This window comes from Eumetopias jubatus, unplaced genomic scaffold, assembly GCF_037043125.1.
Source record: "Eumetopias jubatus isolate StellerSeaLion01/CBP00866 unplaced genomic scaffold, mEumJub1_p1.0 scaffold_9, whole genome shotgun sequence".
Taxonomy (NCBI): Eukaryota; Metazoa; Chordata; class Mammalia; order Carnivora; family Otariidae; genus Eumetopias; species Eumetopias jubatus.
The window spans coordinates 121,974,961-121,998,745 of record NW_028274815.1 but is presented as its reverse complement, the minus strand read 5'-3'; the positions used below and the strand labels follow the sequence as shown (position 1 = coordinate 121,998,745).

Below are 23,785 nucleotides of genomic sequence, written 5' to 3'. Positions count from 1 at the left end.
TCAGCTCTAAAGAAAATCAAGAATGAGGGAAGAGACTAGTAACATTTCCAATTTTTAAAGTCAATATCATCATTTGTTCTCCCCCAAATGTGTACTATATATAAACAAGACCTACTGTCATAGCGGCGCCTGGGTGGCTCAGTCTGCCTTCGGCTCAGGTCATGATCCCACAGTCCTGGGATCGAGCCCCGCATCGGGCTCCCTGCTCAGTGGGAAGCCTGCTTCTCCCTCTCCCACACCCCCTGCCTGTGATCCCTCTCTCGCTGTGTCTCTGTCAAATAAATAAATAAAATCTTAAAAAAAAAAAAAGACCTCTTGTCACAGACTCACTCATTTATTATTGAAACTAATGGGGTTCCCCCATTAGGGATCTTCTACTCTCAAGCTGATAAAACAAAAACCAACTCCAGCTGAGAAGATGGGCTTCCTTAAGGAAGCTGGGGTTCACAATATTCATTCATTTGAATATTTATTGTCAACTCTGTGTCAGGCATTGTTCTAGGTGTGGGAATATAGCAACAAACAATACCAAGTCTCTGCCCTCATAAAGTTCCATAAAGGGCATAATAAACACCCTAACCCTTCCCAACAGCAGCAGCTGTTAAATGAGTAACTGTGGAAAAGGAGGCAAAAGGGTCTCCCTAACAGCCCAAGCTTCCCTGGACTCGGCTCTGTGAAGTTCCAGAATCAGACTTGAATGTCTCAGCTGGAGAAGACCTTCATAATAGGTTGAGGCCAAGTAAAAGAAAGGGTCAAACTTAATCAAATGAAACTTGCCAATTATTTTGCAAACTGCTTGAGTCTTTGTCCTCAATTCAATACATGGTAAAAACTTCATCATCAGAAACAGAAGTCCACTGCATTAGAAAAACACAGAGTTGCTCAAAGACAGAAACCCAGCATTTTCAATTTTTTTAAATCAGCTCTGCAACACAACTTCAAATTTCTAAAAACTGTCACATTTTCCAAAGTGTCTACATGTTCAGAAGAAATGCTACAAATTGACTTAAAAACCCTGAAGAGAACCTACTTTGGTTCTTAAACATCAGTAACTCTGTGAGAGTAGTGACCATTGTCTCTAAGGACCTTGTAATGAAAAGACACAAATGAAGCAGCCAACTGGTATGTTTTAGGTCTCAGTCCCACACACACAAAAAGGGTTAAATAGTCAGAGGATATTTTCTCTTCCAGTTGTCTACTTCCGCATTTAAATTTCTTGGACTTCTTTTATGCTTTTACAACACTACAATTACCTTAACCTGTCTTTTCAGCCTCTTCCTGTCTATGCACCCTATTTTAACTTACTTTACAACCTTCTCTCCCATCCCACACCTTCCATTATGCTCCTTAAATTCAAGTTCATCTTTCTCTCTTCCTCTGGTTCTCATTCCCAGGGACTAATTAATTACATTAAAATTTTTAAAAAGAACTCAGATTTCAGTGATGGGACCACCAAATTGTCTTAAAAAAAATGTATTTTACCTAATTAAATATAAGGTCTTCTGAGCTGTAGTTTGTAGACACAATTAGGGTCCAGAACAGGCTGCTCACTGTTATATTATTATGCCAGAACTGAACAACGTATTTCTTTTTTTTAAAGATTTTTTTTTTTTTTTTTTTTTTGACAGAGAGAGACACAGCGAGAGAGGGAACACAAGCAGGGGGAGTGGGAGAGGAAGAAGCAGGCCTCCCGCCGAGCCGGGAGCCCGATGCGAGGCTCGATCCTAGGACCCTGGGACCATGACCTGAGCTGAAGGCAGACACTTAACTCCTTAGAGCAATTCTGAGTCTTTTACACAGTGTCCTGATGGGGTCCTTAATTAATATATTTCTCTGCTCTGGTTTGTTTTCCAATCTGTAAAATGACCTCTATTGACGCCTACACTTCTAGTCAAAAGAATCCTAAGACCTTTAAAAATTGTTTTATTCAGGGGCGCCTCAGTGGCTCAGTCGGTTAAGCATCTGGCTCTTGGTTTCAGCTCAGGTCATGATCTCGACATCCTGGGACTGAGCCCTACATCGGGCTCCACCCTCAGCACGGAGTCAGCTTCGGCTTTTCTCTCCCTCTCTTTCCCCCTCTGCCCCTCCCCTTGCTCACAATCTCACTTTCATTCTTACAAAAAAATAAAATCTTTTTAAAAATTTTGTTTTAGGGGTGCCTGGATGGCTCAGTTGGTTATCAACTCTTGATTTTGGCTAGGGGTGTGATCTTGGGGTCCTGAGATCGAGCCCTGTGTTGAGCCCCACCTCAGGTTCTGGGCTCAGTGGGGAGTCTGCTTGAGGATTCTCTTCCTCTCCCTCTGCCCCACCACAAATAAATAAAATCTTTAGGAAAAAAACTTGTTTTAGTTCAAAGTTAAAACAGATTAAGGTAAAAAAAATTTAAATGCTTGAGACCAGTGGTTCTTAACTTTCCTGACACCTGGGACTTAGATCATCCCCATTTTTTTTGGTAACATGAAACTTTTTAATGCCTTTAAGATAATAAACCACCAGAAATAAGGGTGAAAGACTAACTAGAGATTAGAAGAAAAATGTGGAACAAATTTAACAAAGAGTTACTGTCTGTACCAAAGAAACAGCTTCTACAAATCAATAAGGAACAGATAAACAACTCGACAGAAAAATGGGCTCAGGACAGGAGTAGGCAATTTACAGAAAAATACATACAAATGGCCCAAAGGCCAAGAAGCCAGTCATGAGGGATGTGCAAATCAAAAGGTGTCATAATTTTTAAACAAACCGATTTAAGAAAAATGGAATCTGGTCATTGCCAGCACTGGCAAGGGCACGGGAAAGCACATACTTTCACAGATGCCTGGTAGGGTATAAACCAGTGAGGCCTCTTTGGAGGAATTTGTCAGAATATTTTAACACAAACTCTCCACGTGACCATAATCTACACTGTCCAGAATCATATTTTGAAAAACTCTGCCTTGTTGTTTCTTGGTCCTCTAGGCAATAATTAATACCAAATACCAGCCAACTGCAATAATGGACATGCTACTGATTTTATTTCGTTTCTATTTCAGCTGGGTCTCCGTTCCTTTAAAAGGCAGGCACAAGGTGCTGAGTCAGCCCCTGGGGACTTTATTTAATTTATTTTGTACAGCTGAGAATGTTGAGTCTTTACAATTAAGGAAGTAAAGAGGTTGTTTTCACCTGCTACTCTCACAGCCCCTGTTTGAGGGGAAGAAGGAAGAACTACATAAGGGGTAACACAGCTTAGGCAAGGCAACTTGCTAAGGCAAGTGTAGTCAAGTTCTTTAGAATGTAAATTTTCTTTGTTGTTGTTTGGACATCAGTGGGCAGAGCCGTATTTTAGAGACAGGTAACTTGAGTCCAGCCAGTAGGACTCTGTTGGGAAAATGAGTAAGGAAAAAAATGGATTAAGACTCAATGAAACTACAAGCTCACAGTAAACTTTTGACATTTGGCTCATACATATTCCTTTGGGAGCTACAGGCTACCAAGTAATATGAAGAGAGTCTTGTGAGCTTCCTGTAACACATACTAGCACCACTCAGATAAGCAACTGGCACTACTCACCAATCCAAGGGTCAGCAACATTCTTCTGTAAAGGGACAGGTAGTAAGTAGTTTAGGCTTTACAGCCCATTCGATTTCTGCAGCAAGTACTCAATGACCACTGAGCACAAAAGCAGCCACAGATCATATGTAAAGGAACAAGCATGGCTACACTGCAATAAAAATTTAGTTATGGACACTGAAATTTGAATTTCATATAATTTTCCTTTGTCATGAAATAACCGCTTTTTAAAAACTGAGATACAACGGACATATAACATTATAGTTTCTGGTGTATTTAATAACATTCTTTTTTGAAACTAACAAACAATGTACCCTGTGAAGACAGGTGCCTTTCTCAAGCTCAGTGTGTCAATGAAGAATATCCCGCCTGCTTTACCTTTACCTATGGCTCCTAATTCCAAAGCTTTCTCCTAAACATATTCACACTAAGCCCAGCTCCCACCATGCTCCTTCCATCAAAGAGCCCATGAATGGTCATTAAAAAACATAATCTGTTAGTTAAAATCTACTCCTACTCTGCTTAACTAGATAAAGTAAATCGCATGAATGGTAACTGTGAAGGGGAGGCCAATGCTGAGCCCACTGCTATTTCTGCTTCTTAAGCAGCAAGCTAGTTAAATTTGTTATTTATCCCCCTTGAGGTGGGAACAACATTGTACTTGTTCACATACTGCTAACCAACTCTGATGAAATTCCTTTGTAAATAAGTAGACTTCAGAAATCCTTCTAAAACAAGGGGGTGGGAGGGTCTAGTTAATCCCGGGTTAACAAGAAGATCCTTTTTCTTGAGTACTCAGATAAAAGGAGGTTTTAATGATTTCTGGACTAACTGGCTCCAAGTACAAGCTGAACTGCTAAAACAAATTACTCTGGGGTCTTTTTTACACAGGCAGGCAGACTTTCCTTAATAGAAAAAGGATTACACATTAGTTTAAATTTCAGCAGAGGGACACCTGGGTGGCTCAGTCTGTTAAGCATCTGCATTCAGCTCAGGTCATGATCACGGGGTCCTGGGATCGAGTCCTACATCAGGCTCCCTGCTCAGCGGGGACCTGCTTCTCCCTCTGCCTGCCCGTTAAGCGTCTGCCTTCGGCTCAGGTCAAGATCTCAGGGTCCTGGGATGGAGTCCTGCATCGGGCTCCCTGCTCAGCCGGGAGCCTGCTTCTCCCTCTCCCACTCCCCTCTGCTTGTGTTCCCTCTCTCACTGTGTCTCTCTCTGTCAAACAAACAAACAAACAAATAAAGAAATTTATTTCAACAGGGCCTACTAGTCAAAGATATTTGTTTGGTAAAGATCCACTGATCCACTGTAAATGAAGATGAGTGCTCTAAGAGCCTTTAGTCTGATACTACATGGGTAGCTCCACTATAGCCCAGAATTCCCAGGAGGCAACTGAGTCACCCAGGGTTCCCTTTGTTTTGTGTCACCTTTAAGAACTCAGGATGTGGCATCAGATAGGCCTAGATTAGTCTTCCAGCTCTGTGGTTTTCACACAAACTACACAGCCTTGAGTCTCAGTTTCTTCAAAAGTAAAGTGGAAATAGTAAATGTTCAAATATCTTCTATTTATTTCATCCCTACTCCACTTCCTCTTCCCACCTCTAAATGACCATAATTTGAAGCTAAAGCTGGAGGAAAATGGATCTGTTCCTGGTCTTTAAGCAATTCACCCAAGTTGTTTCCTGAGACTTCAAATGTCCACTATGTCAGTGGTCCTCATAGTAGCCAAGGCTACAGTCCCATTTTGGGCCATTAGACTAATACTGTCTGGCTAACTGTGGACCAGAGTACTTATAAGTGAGATGCAGTCAACATTCACTATGAGCATGCAAATGAGAGGAAGACCCCAGGGAAGTTGTAGAAACTGAGTTCTGATCTGCTTTTTTTTTTTTTTAAAGATTTTATTTATTTATTTGACAGAGAGAGAGACAGCGAGAGAGGGAACACAAGCAGGGGGAGTGGGAAAGGGAGAAGCAGGCTTCCTGCGGAGCAAAGAGCCCAATGCGGGGCTTGATCCTAGGACACTGGGATCATGACCTGAGCCAAAGGCAGACACTTAACGACTGAGCCACCCAGGCACCCCAAATCTCAATCATTTTAAAGGATAATGATCCATAAAGGTATATATAAATGTAAGTTAATCTGTTTTGTCAACTACAAAATAGACATGATTTATCTCATAGAGCTGCTGCGATAAAATGAGAATTTATTCAATTCAAAGGACCTTAAATGTTCACCATTGTGCAATACTGAAGGGGTCAAGTAAAATGAAGAACTGTCTAAACTTACACCTGCTCTTAAAAACACAACTGTGCATACCAGTCTTAAGTCCTCTTAGCAGGTCATCCAGGATAAGGCAATGCAGATATACAGAAGGAAGACTGTTATTCAGACTCCCCAAATTCACACCTCTTTTGGATTTTTAAGTTCCAAGTGCCTCAACCACCCATATTCCAAGCAAAATCTAAACCTAAATCTCTCTGCTCTTATCTAAATTTTATCTAGAGCTGTGCTGTCCAATTATAGTAGCCACTAGCCACATGTAGCTACTTTTAAATAAAATAAAAATTGTAAGTTCCTTGGTCACACTAGAAGGGTTCAACAGTCTCATTTGGCTAGCAGCTACCACAAAGGACAGCAGAGATACAAAACATTTCTATCATGATAGAAGGTTCTATCAAGACAGCACTGACTGAAAAGCTTGGATGCAGGTCAACATCTTCCTTTCACTGGTGGGGACAGCATGAGGTACCATGTTGTATGATTCACTCTGGTCACAACTGGCAAAGCCAGGAGTAAGACTTCCCTTGTCCTGACTCTCCACCCCACCACCAACTCCCTTGCTGGAGGCCAGTCAAGGACCTTTTCCCTACATGGCAAGGCACTACGCTGTGTAATTCCTTAAGGCCAGCCAAAAGTTTCCTGGCTAAAATGGCCATCTCAAAAGCAGGCCACTTCTGCACAGAGTCCCTGGAGAATCAGAGCCTCAATGAGTGCTTCCCAGAGAACACTGCAACTAAGGTATTAGTCCAGTGAGGTATCAGTCAAACCTAGATAGAGCAATTATTCTAAGTATCAGAGTATGGCAAAGAAATCCCATTTAACGAACTCACCTTTGTTCTCTAAATATAAGACAAAGGTAGAATGCTTTACTCCTGCCTCTGAGAGTAATTAACCAGTTACAAAACCCTTAAAATGGGCATTTATATTTCATATACTCTTCTGCAAGTGAGTCATGTTTTCACAACGACATCCCTGACTGAAAATGCTTCTTCTTTCCCAGGAGGCAGAACTTAAAAGGGAAAAAGGACTTGTCTAACCTGAAAATGTACCTTCTCAGGCCAGCTCAATTAGGACAGGCCCATTCCTGCAGGCTTGTCCTCCTTTGCTTCTATTAAGTGAGCCCTTAATGCCTGGGAATAGTGAAAGTGACTACAAACCTCCTGTCTATGCTACATAGAAATCCACAGCTCAGCCTAAGCTGCCCTTGTTTTCAACAAGAGCATGGGCCTCAAAATGCCCCCAAGTCTACACCTTGTCTGGCCATATAGGAGTCAAGGATGTTGATGCACTGTTTCACGCATCCTATTACCAATTCAACTAAGGGGACCTCTTTGTCTAGAGTTATCACTACTGACGGTGCTTGAAATGCACAGGCCATTCTCTCGGCAAGTAGCTGGAGAAAGAGTAAGCCTGAACACACATATGTTCTTCAGAAACCTTTCTAGTACTACTCATTTAACAGGCTCCTTTTTATGCTCCAATTATGAATTATTCCAACTTCAAAACTGTAAGGAAGAATAAGTAATTGTACAAGTACTGAGGCCTAGCCATGGGCCTTGTAAAAAAACAAAAACACAACAAAACAAGGAATACTGCTTAAGAGACTGAATTACTACAAAACTAGTTCTAAGTTTCATACGAATGTCAGGACTAAAGTACTGACCAGAAGCTTATTTTGATCAGTCTATTTATCTTATTCTTGTCAATTATTTGACCTTGGGGATACAGCAGTACCAGATACTATTAGGTGCTCTTTTATATGACTCTGAGATAGCTATTATCCCTCTACTTTTTCAGATGAAAACTAGGATCAGGGTTGTGACTTGCTTAGGGCCACCCAGCTAACCAAGTTTATCTAGCTCTAAAATCTATATTGCAATGGTAAGCAAGTGGACTTTTTGTCCTCGGTCTTTCATTCCTACTAAAAATGTGAGGCTCAAAAAAAAATTAAAATTAAAAAATAAAATTAAAATGTGAGGCTCAACAGGAAGAGATGAACTTCAAATCTTACTTTATTCCACTGGTTCTGAAACTTTAGTGTGCATCACATCACCTGGTTGACTTCTTAAAACCTAGCTGACTAAGCCCCCACACTCCCAGAGTTTGGGCCAGTAGGTCCAGATGAGCCCAAGAATTTGCATTTCCAACAAGTTCTCAGGCAATGCTGATCAGGAAAACACACTTTAAGAACCACTGCTCCATGCAAATCCTCCCATGTCAATCGGTGCCATCAGTAGCTAAAGACCCCTAATTTAATCTAAAGGTAGTGAATGCCATAGATAATTAGATCTTCAGCATGCCACTAAACTGTGCCAATACCTCCACTTACCTTCTGATGCTCTGCCTTAACCATTCTAGGGATATCAGTATGAAAAAAACCTCTTGCTCTTTGTGCTCTGTTTAGTCACCCAATCCTAAAAGATGACATCAGGATCAAATAATGGCTTGTTAAACACGAAGGAGAAAGGATTAGGATTCTGATGAGATACATAATAAAACAGCTGCAAAAGCAGTTAACTATCTCTAGTATTTAGGTAAATGCTCATTGAAAGACAGAAGATACTGAGGATAAATATCAAGCTTCTATAAACATATACTGAAAAACACTGTTCTGGTCCTTCAAAAACAAAACCAACCATAAGCTTAGTAATTTAACCAATGGAGTACCTTAACCAAATGAAGCAAAACACACATCTTAGTCAAGTAAGACAGTAAAGTCCAGATGGATCAATTTCTCCAAAGATAATTTGTGGTCAGCTGTATTAATCTGAATCATCCAGGATTGTTAAATATTTAAAAATGCAGATTTCTGGGGCAGCTGGGTGGCTCGGTCGGTTGACTGTCCGACTCTTGATTTTGGCTCGGGTCACGAAATCAGATCTTTCTTAAAAAGAAAGAAAGAGGGGCGCATGGGTGGCTCAGTTGTTAAGCGTCTGCCTTCGGCTCAGGTCATGATCCCGGGGTCCTGGGATCGAGCCCCGCGTTGGGCTCCCGGCTTCGTGGGAAGCCTGCTTCTCCCTCTCCCACACCCCCTGCTTGTGTTCCCTCTCTCGCTGTGTCTCTGTCAAATAAATAAATAAATCTTTAAAAAAAAAAAAAAGAGGGAGAAAGAAAGAAAAAAAAAGGAAGAAAGAAAACTCAGTATAAAGCTCTCACTTTTCCTCACTTGATTTTCAACCAGCTAATGAGCTAGAAGAGAGAGGGGTTCCCATTTCACAATTTAAACATTTGTTGAATGCATCTGTACTATCTGTACAGGATGAGATAGTGTTCTTTTACACTTCCTAGTAAATAAGCAAAACATGTAAATTTCTCCAGTCCAGAATGAAAAATTAGAAGAAGAGGACAAGAAAAGCTCAAAGCCAGAGAAAAGTAGTTGCTTCTGACTTGCGATTAAGTGGTGATCACAGACTTCAGGAAAATGGAAGGGGGGTATCCAAAACTATGCCTTCAATACGGAAATAGATTCTGAGATGTTGCTAATCCTAAAGGAGTTTACAATACTTCGTGCCTTCCTAAATAGGCAGAAAAATCGAGAAGTACCAGGCATACTTATCTAAACTGTACCAAATTCTAAAGACTAAGAGTATTCCAGAGTAAAAAGGAATACTTGAACAGAACAAAACAGGACTATAGACTTGTAGGAGAAGAATACACACTGAACTTTATTTCTGGGAAAGAGTTGCTGCAGAAGGACCTTTATTTTTATTTTTTTTTAAAGATTATTTATTTATTTGAGAGAGAGAATGAGAGAGAGAGAGCACGAGAGGGGGAGGGTCAGAGGGAGAAGCAGACTCCCCACTGAGCAGGGAGCCCGATGTGGGACTCGATCCCGGGACTCCAGGATCATGATCTGAGCCAAAGGCAGTCGCTTAACCAACTGAGCCACCCAGGCGCCCCGGACCTTTTTTTATTTTTATTCAAGTTTTCAAAAAGTGTACTTCACAAAACTATCTTCTCTTTTGTACAGTAGCACCTACTGGCATGCATATTTAGGTATGTGCCACCATTATGGATTCTGCTTAATATTCTGGTAGTCTTGTACCAACATTTCCACTGTTTTCAGTAACTTACGGACCCAAATGAATCATATTGTACTGTAACTTTAAGCTATTGCCCTAAAAACTTGAGCTCAATACAAACACTATCTGACATCTAAATTCCACAGATTAGCTCCAGTCCTAAAGAAGTTCTATAGTTTTGGGGCACCTGGGTGGCTCAGTCATTAAGCGTCTGCCTTCAGCTCAGGTCATGATCCCAGGGTCCTGGGATCAAGCCCCGCACTGGGTTCCCTGCTCAGCCGGGAGCCTGCTTCTCCAGCTTCCCCTTGCTTGTGTTCCCTCTCTAGCTGTCTCTCTCTCTGTGTCAAATAAATAAGTAAAATCTAAAAAAAAAAAAATTCTATAGTATTTTCAGGGCTGTAAGAGGAAAAATTTTGGCTTCTTGTTTTCCTAACTAGAATCGATTTTCTACAGAGCAAACAAGCATATTTCTGCTAATAGACAACTTTCCTGACATTCTGAGATCAGGAAGGTGTTAACATTTGTAAAGGACTATAAAGTTCCACTGAAGTACCTATTTTTCTATCACACTGCATTCAAGGGAGAAAGGTGATCTGATCTTTAAGGGGAAAAAAAGTAGTAATTATGGTCAAACCACCACCAGCTGAACATGCACAAAGGGCACTAACCGGGAGACCTCTCAGAGCTGGGGGGGGACAGGTGTCTGGCCTGGAAGTTTAACAAGCCAGCAGTTACAAAGACTAGACAACTTATGTTCCTCCTCCCTGCTTTTGTTTTCTTTTCTGGCTAACTGGAACCATGAAAAATTAAGAAGTAGATCCTGAGGTATGATCAATTCCCTGAGAGACTCTTGTTTCTTCATTTCTGATGTTAAACAGCAAGAACTAGTGGCATTGCATTCATTCTTGTGAAAATGCACTGATTATAATAAGGCATGTTCAGTCTAATATTAGTCTCGATTACTTTTCCATATTCAGATCACTCTAAGTAATACCACTACATACTCTGAACCTTTCTCTGAGAAGTTTAACAGCTTTCATATCAAGACACTTCATGGATTGGAAGCAGTAACAACAGCAGCATATTTAAACTGCTCCACAAAATTAGTTTCCCAGGATTTTAAGTACTGAGCCTAATCTCTAAGATTTTAGTTCTTCAAATTTATGAAGATGGTGATTTTACACTCTTTATTTCAGGCAATTCAGTTCAAGGATTTAAACCATTTCAGGCAAATACTTAAATTAGCTACTGTCACATGATTTCTCAGACAGAATGTGAACATTTCTAGTAACTGACAAATCTACCTGTTCAGGAAAACCTGAAAACTACTTTTCTAAACCTCATGTAATACTGCTGTCTGATACAGAAAGATAATGGGAAATACACAGAACTTTAAACTTCTATTCCAGGTGAAATGATTTAATGAGCTTACAGATATCCTAAAATTTTTTTTTCTAGAACAATTAGGAATTTGGACATCTCTAGAACTGAAATAAGGTCCTAGGTTTCCAATTTTTGCAAGGAGAAAAAAAAACCCTTTCAGATTGGGAATAAATGGAGACATCACTCTTCCACTGATAGTGAAGTATTAACTGCCAGAAAGTACCTTCCACCCCTATTCAACCTGGTGTATCAGGAGCCTCTGTACTGAGGCCCCATGAAAAATATGGAATCTCAACAGAGGAAGTGAGTGTACAAACCTACAAGTACTAACTTCAAAGTGTTCATTCTGGAAACCATATGGATCTGTCTGGTTCATCTGTATTTAGTCGTTACTGGTATTTACTTTCTCAATGTTTGAATGAATAAATACGGCAGCTTAAATTTACCATTTGCAATTAAACATGAAATTTTTAGTTTCCTGAGTAGATCTACAAATATTGCACCATCCCAAGAGCAAAGGGGGAAAAGTTACTGGCTGCCAAAGATTCTTAAACTGTAATTTAAACATGAGAAACAAAGTGGTTTGTACGCAGTCACAAAGTCTTACCTGTCCTGAGCCTAGCCTGTCCCAATCCACAGCAACAGTTAGGGTATTCAAGGCTCCCTAGTGACCCTCTCCCTTGGGTAAAATCTCACAATATCTAAATTCAAAAATTAAAGTTGTTCCCTTTGTACAAAAGACTAAAAAAGCGGGGCGCCTGGGTGGCTCAGTCGGTTAAGCATCTGCCTTCAGCTCAGGTCATGATCCCAGGGTCCTGGGATAGAGCCCATATCGGGTTCCCTGCTGAGCAGGAAGCCTGCTTCTCCCTCTCCCTCTGCTCCCCGAGTGTGCTGTCAAATAAATTAAAAAAAAAAAAAAAAAAGCCTAAAAAAGCAATCTCCGAAAAAGGTTTGGGTTTGTTTTTTTGTTTTTGTTTTTTTTTTTTAAGGATTGGCAAGGAACTAAAAATTCTGTACTAAGCTTCACCTTTCCTACAGTGATCCTCACATGCTCTTTAATCCTCAATCTTGTGAGTTAAGTATTAGACCTAGTTTACAGGTAAAGAACTAAGGCTTGGAGATTAACTTCTTGCTATTGAGCAGAAGCAAAAGAACTCAAATTCAAATCCCCTTGACTCAATCTCTGTCCTTTCCACTCTACCATAGTTGATTTGGCTGGGACACACACAATCTGGCCAGGACACACAGACACACACACACACACACAGGACCATTCACATTCCGAATCAGAGAAAAATGAGAAGAAAGAGGCCCAAGCTTTCAAGACTTTAAATTCAATTTTGGACATTCTCACACACTGAGGGCAATATGGCCATGCAGTATTAATAAATATTCACTTTCCCACAAGATATTTTTCTCCATATACTTTACAAACCATATGTTCCTGAGATGTTTATCTTTTGAAAACTTTATCTTTGAAAACTCTTTAAAATTAGACCCAATTTTGTAATTTCTCTCTATGGAATTATTTTCTCCAGCCCACCTTTAAGTATTATGTTTGAAATTTGCTCCTACTGTGATGCTTCTATGATAATCCTTTTGATCAATGGTATATCTACTAAGATCCACCTGGTTTAATCTAATGGACATTAGTAAACATAACCCGCAACTGATTTTGGTTTAAGTAGCACTCAGCATTAGCTAGACTTATGAGACATTACTGAAATTTCTGTTTACTAGATAAATTTTTTCATGAAATCTCCCAAATGCCTATACTCATGCATAACTGTTAACATGGAGTTTCCTACTTAAATTCTCATTCCTAAACTTTATTATTTAAGGCAATTTTTTTTTAAAGACTTTATTTATTTGACAGAGAGACAGCCAGAGAGGGAACACAAGCAGGGGGAGTGGGAGAGGGAGAAGCAGGCTTCCCACTGAGCAGGGAGCCCGATGTGAGGCTCGATCTCAGGATCCTGGGATCGTGACCTGAGCCGAAGGCAGAACCAGTATTCTGCTCATAAACCTTTCTAAATCTGGGCATTCATTAAATAGATGCCTATTTAAGGCATTCTTGTTGCCAAGAATTACTATTTCACAGAATACAAGTTGGTCCCTTTAAGCAATATATGACTAAATGAAAAATTAAGGTAATTCTCAGATGCTTTGAGTCTTCTCAGTTTTTAAAAATGTTTTGGAGGGAAAAAATAAAAATAAAAATGTCTTAGGGGGAGAAGTAAAATAGTGGCCTTTGAAAAACCATGCCAACACAAGACATACTGAGTTCTGTCATTTAAAAAAAAAATCACGGGGCGCCTGGGTGGCTCAGTTGGTTAAGCAACTGCCTTCGGCTCAGGTCATGATCCTGGAGTCCCGGGATCGAGTCCCACATCAGGCTTCCTGCTCAGCAGGGAGTCTACTTCTCCCTCTGACCCTCTTCCCTCTCGTGCTTTCTATCTCTCATTCTCTCTCTCAAATAAATAAATAAAAAAAAAATCTTTAAAAAAAAATCATGAATAATGAATTCGGCATTTCACTTACTAAATGCATCTAATAAAGATAAAGCTCTGGGTACCTTTTTTTAAATTGAGATATAATTGACATGTAAGTTCTGGGTATCTTTAAGAGAAAATCCATAGTTCTATTAAAGGGCTGAGAAATTAGCCACAGCAATATAGTTTCTTCATTTCTAAGCCCATCCCCTCTGAAAAGAAGTTTTCAGCAATGACAATCTTGCCTTATTCTTAGAAAAGAAGGAACCAGATACACATTTGGCTCCTACTTAGCCCAAACCTAGATATACCACCTTTCATTTTATAGTGGTTGCTTAATAATCAGAAGAGATCAGTGTAGGCTGTGAAGTTCAGTGAGGTAAAGACTCAACCAACTCTAGTTATATGCTACTGTTCACTGTGTAAATGTCAGAAGATTTAAAAGGTTATCAGGGAATACCAGTGAAGGAAGGAGTCACCAACATCAGTACCTGAAACCTAACGTTCAAAATAAAGATCCATTGCAGAATAGAAGCTGTCTGACCAAAGTTTAAATTTTAAAATGTGGGCAAAGAGGCTCTCTATATACTTATTTAAATCTCAATAGTTTGTGAAGCATAGAAATATCATCCCTATCTATATATGACAAAACAAGGTTTGGCAGCCAGGGTTAAGTTTCATACAAAGAATAGGGACTTATTTAGATTTCTCTACTCGAATTTTCTACTTTACCCCAGCTGCTCAAGAACGTTATCTCCCCACGGCCTCCCTCTTCATCACTTATACCCTTTAGTATCAATCTGGTTCCAGCCTTAACACCAAAGCATCTCTTTAATACCTAGCTCTCCAGATGCAAGGGGTCTAAACTATCTTTACCAGAACATAATTAAGGGCAGGCTGTGACATCTCTTACTAGAAGCTTACCAATTAGTCTGGGATTTCTGGAATCTAGACCAGGCAGTATGCTACCAAAAAGGGAAGCTGAGAAGGTGTAAAAGGCAAAGTTTTCCTTTCTTGGTTGCAGGTTCTCCCATAAACCTATGCAATCTGTACTATTCCCATTAAATTCAGATTTAATGAATACAAAAATGTGATGTCTACTAACCTCTCAAAATTTGTTCCTTTCCTCCTACTTCCCCTTCCACTCCATAGCAAGAGCTCAGATAACAGACTACAAATGAAGAGGCTACCTTACAGGAATTGGATAAAGTAAGAGGTCTTAGCCAGTGAGACCCCCTAATTTACTGATCCTGAAACCTGCTGGGTTTAAGTCTTCTGTCCAACCAGTATTCTGCTCACAAACCTTTATAAATCTGGGCATTCATATATGGCAACAAAATTAAAATCTGGGCTTTTACAAAGTGGCAAAGGGTGCATTTCTTGTGTACTCTAGTGTAGAACTAACCTTAAACTTAAAACATTCTTGGGAGGCGGGTAAACTCCAAACAGCCAAGGATATCTCCTTCAAGAAAGATCCCAGGCATCTATCTTTGCTAGGCTGTACTAAGAAAAATACAAAGAATATTGAGTCCAAGAGTTGGCAGATTTTTGTTCTTAAAACATAGGAAGATGTCAGAATACTCAGGTATCTATGAAACTTGTTCTCAACAGCAAAGACAAGAGAATTAAAGTCCCCAATAATGCTGACTGCTTTAACATCTTTTATTGGAGCCTATCTAGGTGTACTTCAGGAATGCTAATGAATGGAGTTCTTTGGGTCCTTAAATCCACAGAAACAAAGTTAACTTCAAAGGCTCAGAGAGGAATTAACAGCCTGGTAGAGATGCACCTCTACCCTAAATCGAATGGAGGGAGCATGAGGGATATGTAAATAAAAATATCTACTATAAATTTCAGAAAAATTCTCAAGAACAATACACAAAGGTAAAGGTGGCAGGGAGACAACTGAATGGATATAAAAACTTAAGCCAACAAATTGAAAATGAGTACTGTCCAAAAAAGAAATTTAAAACTTAAGTTGCCTCTCTCCCTTAGTTTCTTTCTCTACTAAAATTTAGAGACATAAATGACAGATAAAGATAAACAAGGTTCTAGCTTGATGGTATTACAAACTATATACCCTAAGATATACTTGAGATAATCAGTAAAATCACTTCTCTCCCAATATGAAAAATACTTAAGACTCTTTCTTGAACATACAGAATAAAAATTATGTTAAACAGTATCTATTTGCTGTTAAGTCAGCATACGGTCATTTCCTATAGTCCTACCAAAAATACCATTAATATCTAACATATTTTATAAGCTTTTCCCCACTCAATAATAAAGCCAAGGCTACCAAGATACCCGCCCTCCCTACCCCCAATCTTTATCCCCCTCCACAGTACCCAGGCACTGGTGCTATCAACACAGAGCATAAGACACACACCTAGATAGGCAGGTTGTGGGGGAAGGGCAGGGGCTGGTAAAATGCTAATTATTCCTTGCCTCGTTAGATTTCCTACATCAGTGACTGGTCTGCAGCCACAGGGATGTATCTCAAACTTCATTTACAAGGCATGGAAATACAGAGAAAAGACTTGTTCCAAGTATTACTACTCAAAGTTTGAACACAATCTGAAAGCTTCCTTTAAACACAATACCTCATTCACTTCTTAAAGTCCAGTTAGGAACTTCTCCCATCTCAACCTTTTTACCTTAAGAAGCCATATTCTCAACAGTTTGCCCAAACACCCTTATTATGCAAAGTTATTGGTTCAAAGTAATTAAGGAGCAGATTATCTAAACCATAGGACACAGAAAAGTCACTCAACTGACTCTCCCACAAAGAAATGCAATGAATTAACTATATTTTACCATTCTTTCAAGGTTTTTTTTTTTTTAAACCTCAGGGTCCCACATCAAATATTCATTTAAAGCCTCATTCAAAAGTAAACAATTACATTTGAATCCATTTTTCCAAATAAAGCTAGAACTTTACTGGAGTTCAACAGAGTTTCATATGGGAAGTATGAAATCCCTCACAAAAACACACTTCTGGGGAAAGAACTTTGGGTTTGAAGAAAATTAGTTTTATTTTGCACTGCAAGTATGGCAAATGTTGTTAAAGATCCATAACATACATATGCATTCATACCCAAATAATTGAAATAACACACAATCTCATTATAATCCGAAGGCTCCTAAAATGAAATCTATCCATAAAATACAATAGAATCATTTCCCTTACCCTTAGCAATAGAGGATAACTGTTACTATAATTAATATATCACACAAAGCTTTCTCAAACATATTTACATATTTAAAAGGCTGACAGTTTTTGCACTCCCCCCCATGCTGAAAACAAACAAAAAATCCCATCGGCCTAACTTTGGAATGTAATTTTTAAGACATGTTAAGAATCCCTGGCTCTTGTATATTGTATAAATGGATAACAATTCACTAAGACCCAGAACAAATTAATGAATCACTCTTGCAAACTCTCACAATTCCTCATTTTTATGCTGATGTTAAAGAAAAAAGCCAGACAATTCTTTTTTTTTTTTTTTTTTGCTGCTATTGATTAAAATGAGATTTGGGGACTGATTCTGGCTTTCTATTTTCCATTTTATCTACTTACCAAAGAAAAGTATGAGCTGGAGACCTCAATATTACCTAGTTTTCACCTTTCAAACTATGAGGTATTTCTGATTCCTTTAATAACTCCTGGATATTCTAGTTTTACCGGAAACATCTAAAATTTGTTTGGGAGTTCTGATACGCTAGTAATCTAAAAAGCACATGTTGACAAGCAACTTTGTTTCATGTCTAAGTGTAGTATAAAGATTCCACAGTAGTCACTAATTCTGAAAAGGTGCCCCAAGGAGTTTGGTTGTAGAAGGAAAGAAAATACCAGAGCCCGATGCTTAAGTGTTTCTGGACTGAGCGGGAAGATGTGCCAGATTTCATTTGAAGGTGCCATCAGTTTGCAGTTTTAAAACTGTGATGGGAATTTCCAGATAGCCACATCATCAATCTTTCCACCCCCCACCTCAATCTGCAACTAACACACAGAAATACAACTGTTAGCATCAGAGACAATTTATATTTAATTCCTCCCTATAACCTGAATCCAGTAAGCTAACCAGAATTAACACCAAACATGACGTCAAACTATGATCCCATATAACATTACTTAGACTAACCAATCACTAACTGAATCAAGCCGTATACTTTGCTCATCGCAGGGAGGGAGGAACCCCACAGATCCAGAGCAGACAGGCAAAAACTCCAAGTCCTTGAAACAGCAGAAGGAAGGATCACTAAACCCCAACATGACGTTACCTTTATCAACTCTACAGATAGCTCAGCAGTCTGCACAGTACTGTAATAATGACTTAGCCCCACTACAGTTAGTGCTACCAACACTCAGAAAGAAAAGAGGTAGGTAAAGGATTATGGTTTCTGCTCCTGAAACTCCCAGCTCACCGTCAATATTTTAAATATAAACGCACTTCACAAATAACAGATTTTCTCAGCAGTTGAGTATGGGCCAGAACGTTGTAAATTCCAAACGAACAGCAACAGTTTTAACTATTGTAAAGAATGAGCTCCAAAGGACAAAAAGTCTTTTAGATCTTAAGGGATGAGGGATGTTTGTATATATGAACTTGCACAGTTAATCTGTAAGTTTGGTTAAGTCCACTTAAGATCATGCTTAAGCAAACTCTTCTTAATACAAAGATCAATAATGACATGTCTGAGTATAATTAAACACTGATTTTTATTTTTTAAAAACTGTCTTCCATAGTTACATAAATCAATCACTAGTTACCAGGGTATTACTTAAGAGAGCAAGCACACAGTTGCTAACACTATATCTTTCTTCTAGACAGTATTTACAAAGATAATTACTCCAGTGTCAGACACTTAGGATGGTGGGGAGGCAGTTAAAGTGCTTTTTCTCTTGAAGGAGCAGGTTTAGTTAAAAAGCAAATGACAAACTATCAAATCCTTCCCTCCCACATTTATCAGCTCTGTAAAAAAGTAGAGATGTGTAGCTTTTAATTTTGTCATACTGCAATCATATATATAGCATACTGGCTAAGCTTGGGAGCTTTGGAATGCCAGACTCACCTGCCCATGAGCAAGCTAGTAAACATAGTGGAGTCTCAGTCTCCTCATCTATAAAATAGAAATAATAGTACTTAACTCATAGGGTCCTTCCAAGGATTAAATCAAATTAGATGATCATCCATGGAAAGACCGGAGATTTGTGCCAAGCAGACACTAACCATTCAATGAATATTAACAATCACAAGTGATCACATTCTCAAAGTCAATATACTCAGTTTACTTCGGTTTCTATAAAAATGGCATTAAAGATCAATAATTTACCCAGCTAACAATCATCACATACTCAATAATTCCTTTGCATAATTTAAGTGAGAACCATGGAGATTAACCTTCTGAGAAAGGACTAAACTTTGTTTCACTACTAAATACACCACATACTAAGCCCAATCTTAAAGTCAAAAGAACATTTTTCCTGTGTTAAGCTCCTACCTTCCTCCAAGAGAGGTCAAAAGGACTCTACATTCTCATCTGCCACATCCTTTCTTTGCTCCCACATTCCCAAGAAACATCTATACTTGGGGTGCCGGGGTGGCTCAGTCGTTAGGCATCTGCCTTTGGCTCGGGTCATGGTCCCAGGGTCCTGGGATTGAGCCCTGCGTTGGGCTCCCTGCTCGGCAGGAAGCCTGCTTCTCCCTCTCCCACTCCCCCTGCTTGTGTTCCCTATCTCCCTGTGTCTCTGTCAAATAAATAAATAAAATCTTTAAAAAAAAAAAAAAAAAGAAAGAAACATCTATACTCTTTGCAGCTTTCTCAACTGCAGGGGACTCATCACCCTTTTAAAATCCTGATAGGTTAGCTAAACATAGTTAAGAAATACTCCAACTCCTGACACTCAGCACCTAGTCTTACACAACACTCGACTCAGAAGTCACCTCCTCTGAGAAATTTCCCCACCCGCAGACAAAATTAAGTCCCCTAATTTCTCAAAGCATTTTGGGTATACATACACCTCATCACCTACCTTATAATTAACTAATTATGTCTCTCCCAATAGACTAGACTAAGGGCAAGAAGCATTGTGACCAAAGGTTCAGCTCTAGCACGACGCAATGTTTGGCACTTATTAGGTGGTCAAGAAATGCTACACTTTAATTTAACCACAATCCTTCCTTGCAGAGTCACATCTCTTGTTAGATGCCCACTACAACTCTGAACATAAGGCTGCTCTCAGCAGAGCAGGCTAACACGATGGACTGCTGATTACAACATCAGAAAACCTACTCATCAGCTTCTCCCATTGGAGAGGTTCCCGGAACCCGAACTCAACTGAGCAGGATTATGTACCATCGGAATCAGTGGGAATTCCCAGCACACTACAGAGGATACCTTCTCCTTCAATAAGATTGTTGAAAAGCCCACAGGATGAGCTTTTTATTGGGGGAATCTTCACTGAATGACTAAAGTGGAAATACTCAAAGAATAAATGCCTTGATTCGGCTGATAAGGGGTCAAAAACATAAAGATCTGGGAAAAGCAACCTAGCTCTTGATTCCTGAAAAACAGCGGCTTCTAAAAAAGAACAGGAAACAGGGGTGGGTGCTGGCTACTCTTTGTTTCAATAAGTAAAATCTTTTTCTTCCCCACAGCCCAAAAGAAAAGGCCAATACACCAGAGTCCAGATGAGATGCTCAACAACCTTTCCTCCTGACAAGTACACTAAACTGCGGTTCTAAAAAAACAAAAACACTGCATTAGGAACCTCAGCCACCATGAAAAGTTCTAGTCAGGAATACTTTAATTTTTAAAAAAAAAAATCTATATACCCGAATCCAACATTTACATTGGATGGCCCATAGAGAACTTGCAAACTTTCTGAAGGGAGGTACTGCTACTACCTTTGCAAAGAACACAACTTGAGAAAAACAACCTCAAAATGTGATAAACTCCACAAAGCATGGCTTTAGTTTTAGAACCATAATTCCCATCATAAACATCTTACACCCCCACCCCCACCCCAAATCAACAGTTGCCGAAGGGTATCTTTCATTCTGGAAACAGAAAAGGAAACAAGCAAGAAGCAGAAAGGGAATAACCCCCAAAATAAAGTTCTCCTTTGAAAAAATAGTAACAATTCAGTCTCCCACCCTTCCCTCTCTGGTGAGGTCTGTGATTTATACGGCTTTGCTCTGCAGAAAGCTCCTTCTGGGCAGCTCAAGGAAAGAGCCGAGGGAGGGAGAGAAAGAGACACAGGCACAGAAAGGAGAGGAGAGAAAAAGAAAATGGCGCAGAGACTAAGTCCCGACTGTCGACAAGGCGACTTTCCCGGGAGGAATCCGGGCCAGGAAAGGCTACCCGAAGCCCCGCGGCGGGCGACGCCGGGTCTCCGTTGCCCCCTCTTGGGAGGGCCGCGATCTGGGGGGGCTGGGGTCCCCGGAAAGGGGGTCCAGAGGCGGCCCGATGGGAACAATGGGGCCGGTGAGCGAGGAGCCGGGACTTAGTCTCTGGGACGCCATGTCTGTCCTCTGCCCGGCTCCGGCCGGGCGCGGGGTAGGCGGCCGGCAGCTGGGGGACCCGGGGTCGGGGCGGGGGGCACACTCACCATTCAATCGGAAATCCGCTTCAATCTGGAGAGAGAAAAGGAGGTAATATGAACAAACAGGCTCATTTCACCCCACGAGAGGCGAGCGCGCGGGGCCGGGGGCCTAGCCCACCCTGCGCCCCCGGGATAAGGGGGCCCCGGGAACGGCCATAAGGGGCAACCATCCCCCCAATCTGTAACTTCGAGGCATTCGCCCGAGGCCTAGCGCGCCCAGCTCCGCCGCCCGGCCGCCCCTGGCCGGGGGTTCCGGCCTGTCAAAGCGGCCGGGCCGGGGCCTGCGCCGGGGGTCGCGGAGGGCCGGGGCGGGGCGCCGGGAGGATCCGGCCGAGCCGTACCTGGGAATCGTTGTGCAGATGGTCCCCACTCATGTCGGCCGGAGCGGCGAGTGCGGCGGGCGGCGAGGGGCGCCGAGGAGACGCAGACTGTCGGGACCGGCCTGTGCGGGCGGACGGGGGCTCCCGGAGACTCCCGGAAGCGCGGGTATGCGGCGGCGGCTGCGGGCCTGAGACTCCCGGAACGGCTGAGACGGCAACAGCGGCAGCGACGCTGACTGACTGCCGGGCAGGCGGCGAGAGCGGACCACAGCAGTTGTGTAACAGCCTAAGTTCGCATTTCGGCTTACTGCGCCTGCGCGGCCGCTTTTAAACGCGACGTCGGCGACGTCAGAGACTCGCGGAAAGAGGCTGAGGGTTGCGAGGGCCCGCCCCCCTCGCGCTTCCAAAGGCGGACCCGACTTTGCATCGCGAGCCCCGCCCCCTAGCCCAAGCGCGCCGCTGTGATTTGCATAAGGAGCCGACTCCTCCCACGGCCGCCCACCCAGAACAACCTTTCCTTCCTCACCAGCGCCTTTTCTCGGAACCTCGTACTCCGCTGCGAAGCAGTGCGCAGGCGCAGCCCGGACACCGCCCCCGGACCCCGGCCGGCACCGCGGCCACGTGGTGGGCCTTTAAAGGCCGCGGCGGGACCGCGGCAGCCCTGGGCGGAGTTGCCGTCCTGCTTCAATATCTCTTTGCAGCTGAACATACCTTGGCCACATGAGCCCCAGACCTTTCACCAGCTCCTCTTCGCTCGCTAACCGGACCCCGAGGCCGCCGGGAGGCAGGAGGTCCCTCCCTAGTCTTTGTCCAGGCCTTCCAACATTCTGCATTCTTTCACTCCACTTCTTAAATTTTATTTTAATTTTTTAACCAAGCAAAAATCTGGTTTAGCTCCAGTTTTCAGCCGGGTACGTATAGTCCTGGGTCGCAAGAGCCCTAATTTCATTGGTTCATTCCACAAACATTGAGCATCTACTGTGAGCCAGGAATCGTGCTGAAAAAGGTGATGCAAAGGGCCAAAGGGAATGGGACCTCTGGGTAAACAGGACCTGGCTCTGTCCATTGCTGTATCCCTAGCACACTATGGGGCAGAAGTGAGATGAATAGGCCTGCCGTTTATGGAGCACCTACTGTGTTCTGTACTCTGAATCCACAGGATAGCTCTGCGGGGCTATTTTATTAAACTGTGTCAGGGATGAGTGACCTACAACCTCCTGTCTGACATCTACATTTGGATACCTCACAAGCTTCTTCAGGGCTGAACTCGTCATCTTCTTCCACCCAGCTAGAAAAGCTCCACCATGGACATCTTCCTCCTTCCTTTCTCATTAGTCCAGCTGATTGCATCTCTTAAACCCATCTACCTCTTCTGCCCACGCATCTGTCAAAATCTGCGTTATCTGTTGCTTGGATTATCATAATACACTCCTAACAAGGCCCTCCTTCCACTGTGGCCTTCCCACAAGCTGCTAGCCAACAGTAGCCAAAGTGAACTTTTCAACGTGCAGATCTAACTTACCCCTTCCCACAATACTTCCCATCACTGTGGTATAAAGCTCAGAATTCTTCAAGTAGCCACCGGGGCCCTGCTACATAACCTGCTTCATTCAAGTGTGACCTTTGTGAATTTTGCCATATCTATTAACCACTTCCACTATTTTACTTAATATTTTAATTGATCCCCTTCTTTACTTAGCTTCCTCCTAAGTAATAATATCTATGAAATAATAATGTCTATGAAATCATTTACAGATAAATATGAAAAGTGCCCATCCATGGACCCTTGAAATCATCACATCTAGTGGTGAGCACTTTGGGGTTCACTCTTGTGAATACTTCAAAGTTCAACCTTAATTTCACTTTCTCAAAGTGATCCCCCCTCCCACATTCTCTGACTCCCTCTTTCCTCACCCAGATCAAGTGCCCCTCATAGAGTGTCTTTTCCTTTGTAATATTTATCACAATTGTTAATAAGTTACTAAAGGGGGGGCGCCTGGGTGGCTCAGATGGTTAAGCGTCTGCCTTCCACTCAGGTCATGATCCCAGGGTCCTAGGATCCAGCCCCGCATTGGGCTCCTTGCTCAGTGGGAAGCCTCCTTCTCCCTCTCCTTCTACTGCTCC

General features: G+C 41.6%; 1 protein-coding gene across 1 annotated transcript in view; it reads right to left on the bottom strand.

Moving 5' to 3' along the window:
• TOP1 (DNA topoisomerase I) overlaps window positions 1–22,370 on the bottom strand; it is a 90,827-nt gene extending 68,457 nt beyond the window's left edge. Inside the window, exons 1-3 of the mRNA XM_028122040.2 lie at window positions 22,188–22,370; window positions 21,683–21,985; window positions 21,348–21,372 (exon numbers count right to left, since the gene is read on the bottom strand). Of these exons, the coding sequence (XP_027977841.2) occupies window positions 21,348–21,372; window positions 21,683–21,985; window positions 22,188–22,370 (511 nt within the window). The remainder of the gene's footprint in view (window positions 1–21,347; window positions 21,373–21,682; window positions 21,986–22,187) is intronic.
• Between the last annotated feature and the right edge of the window lie 1,415 nt (window positions 22,371–23,785).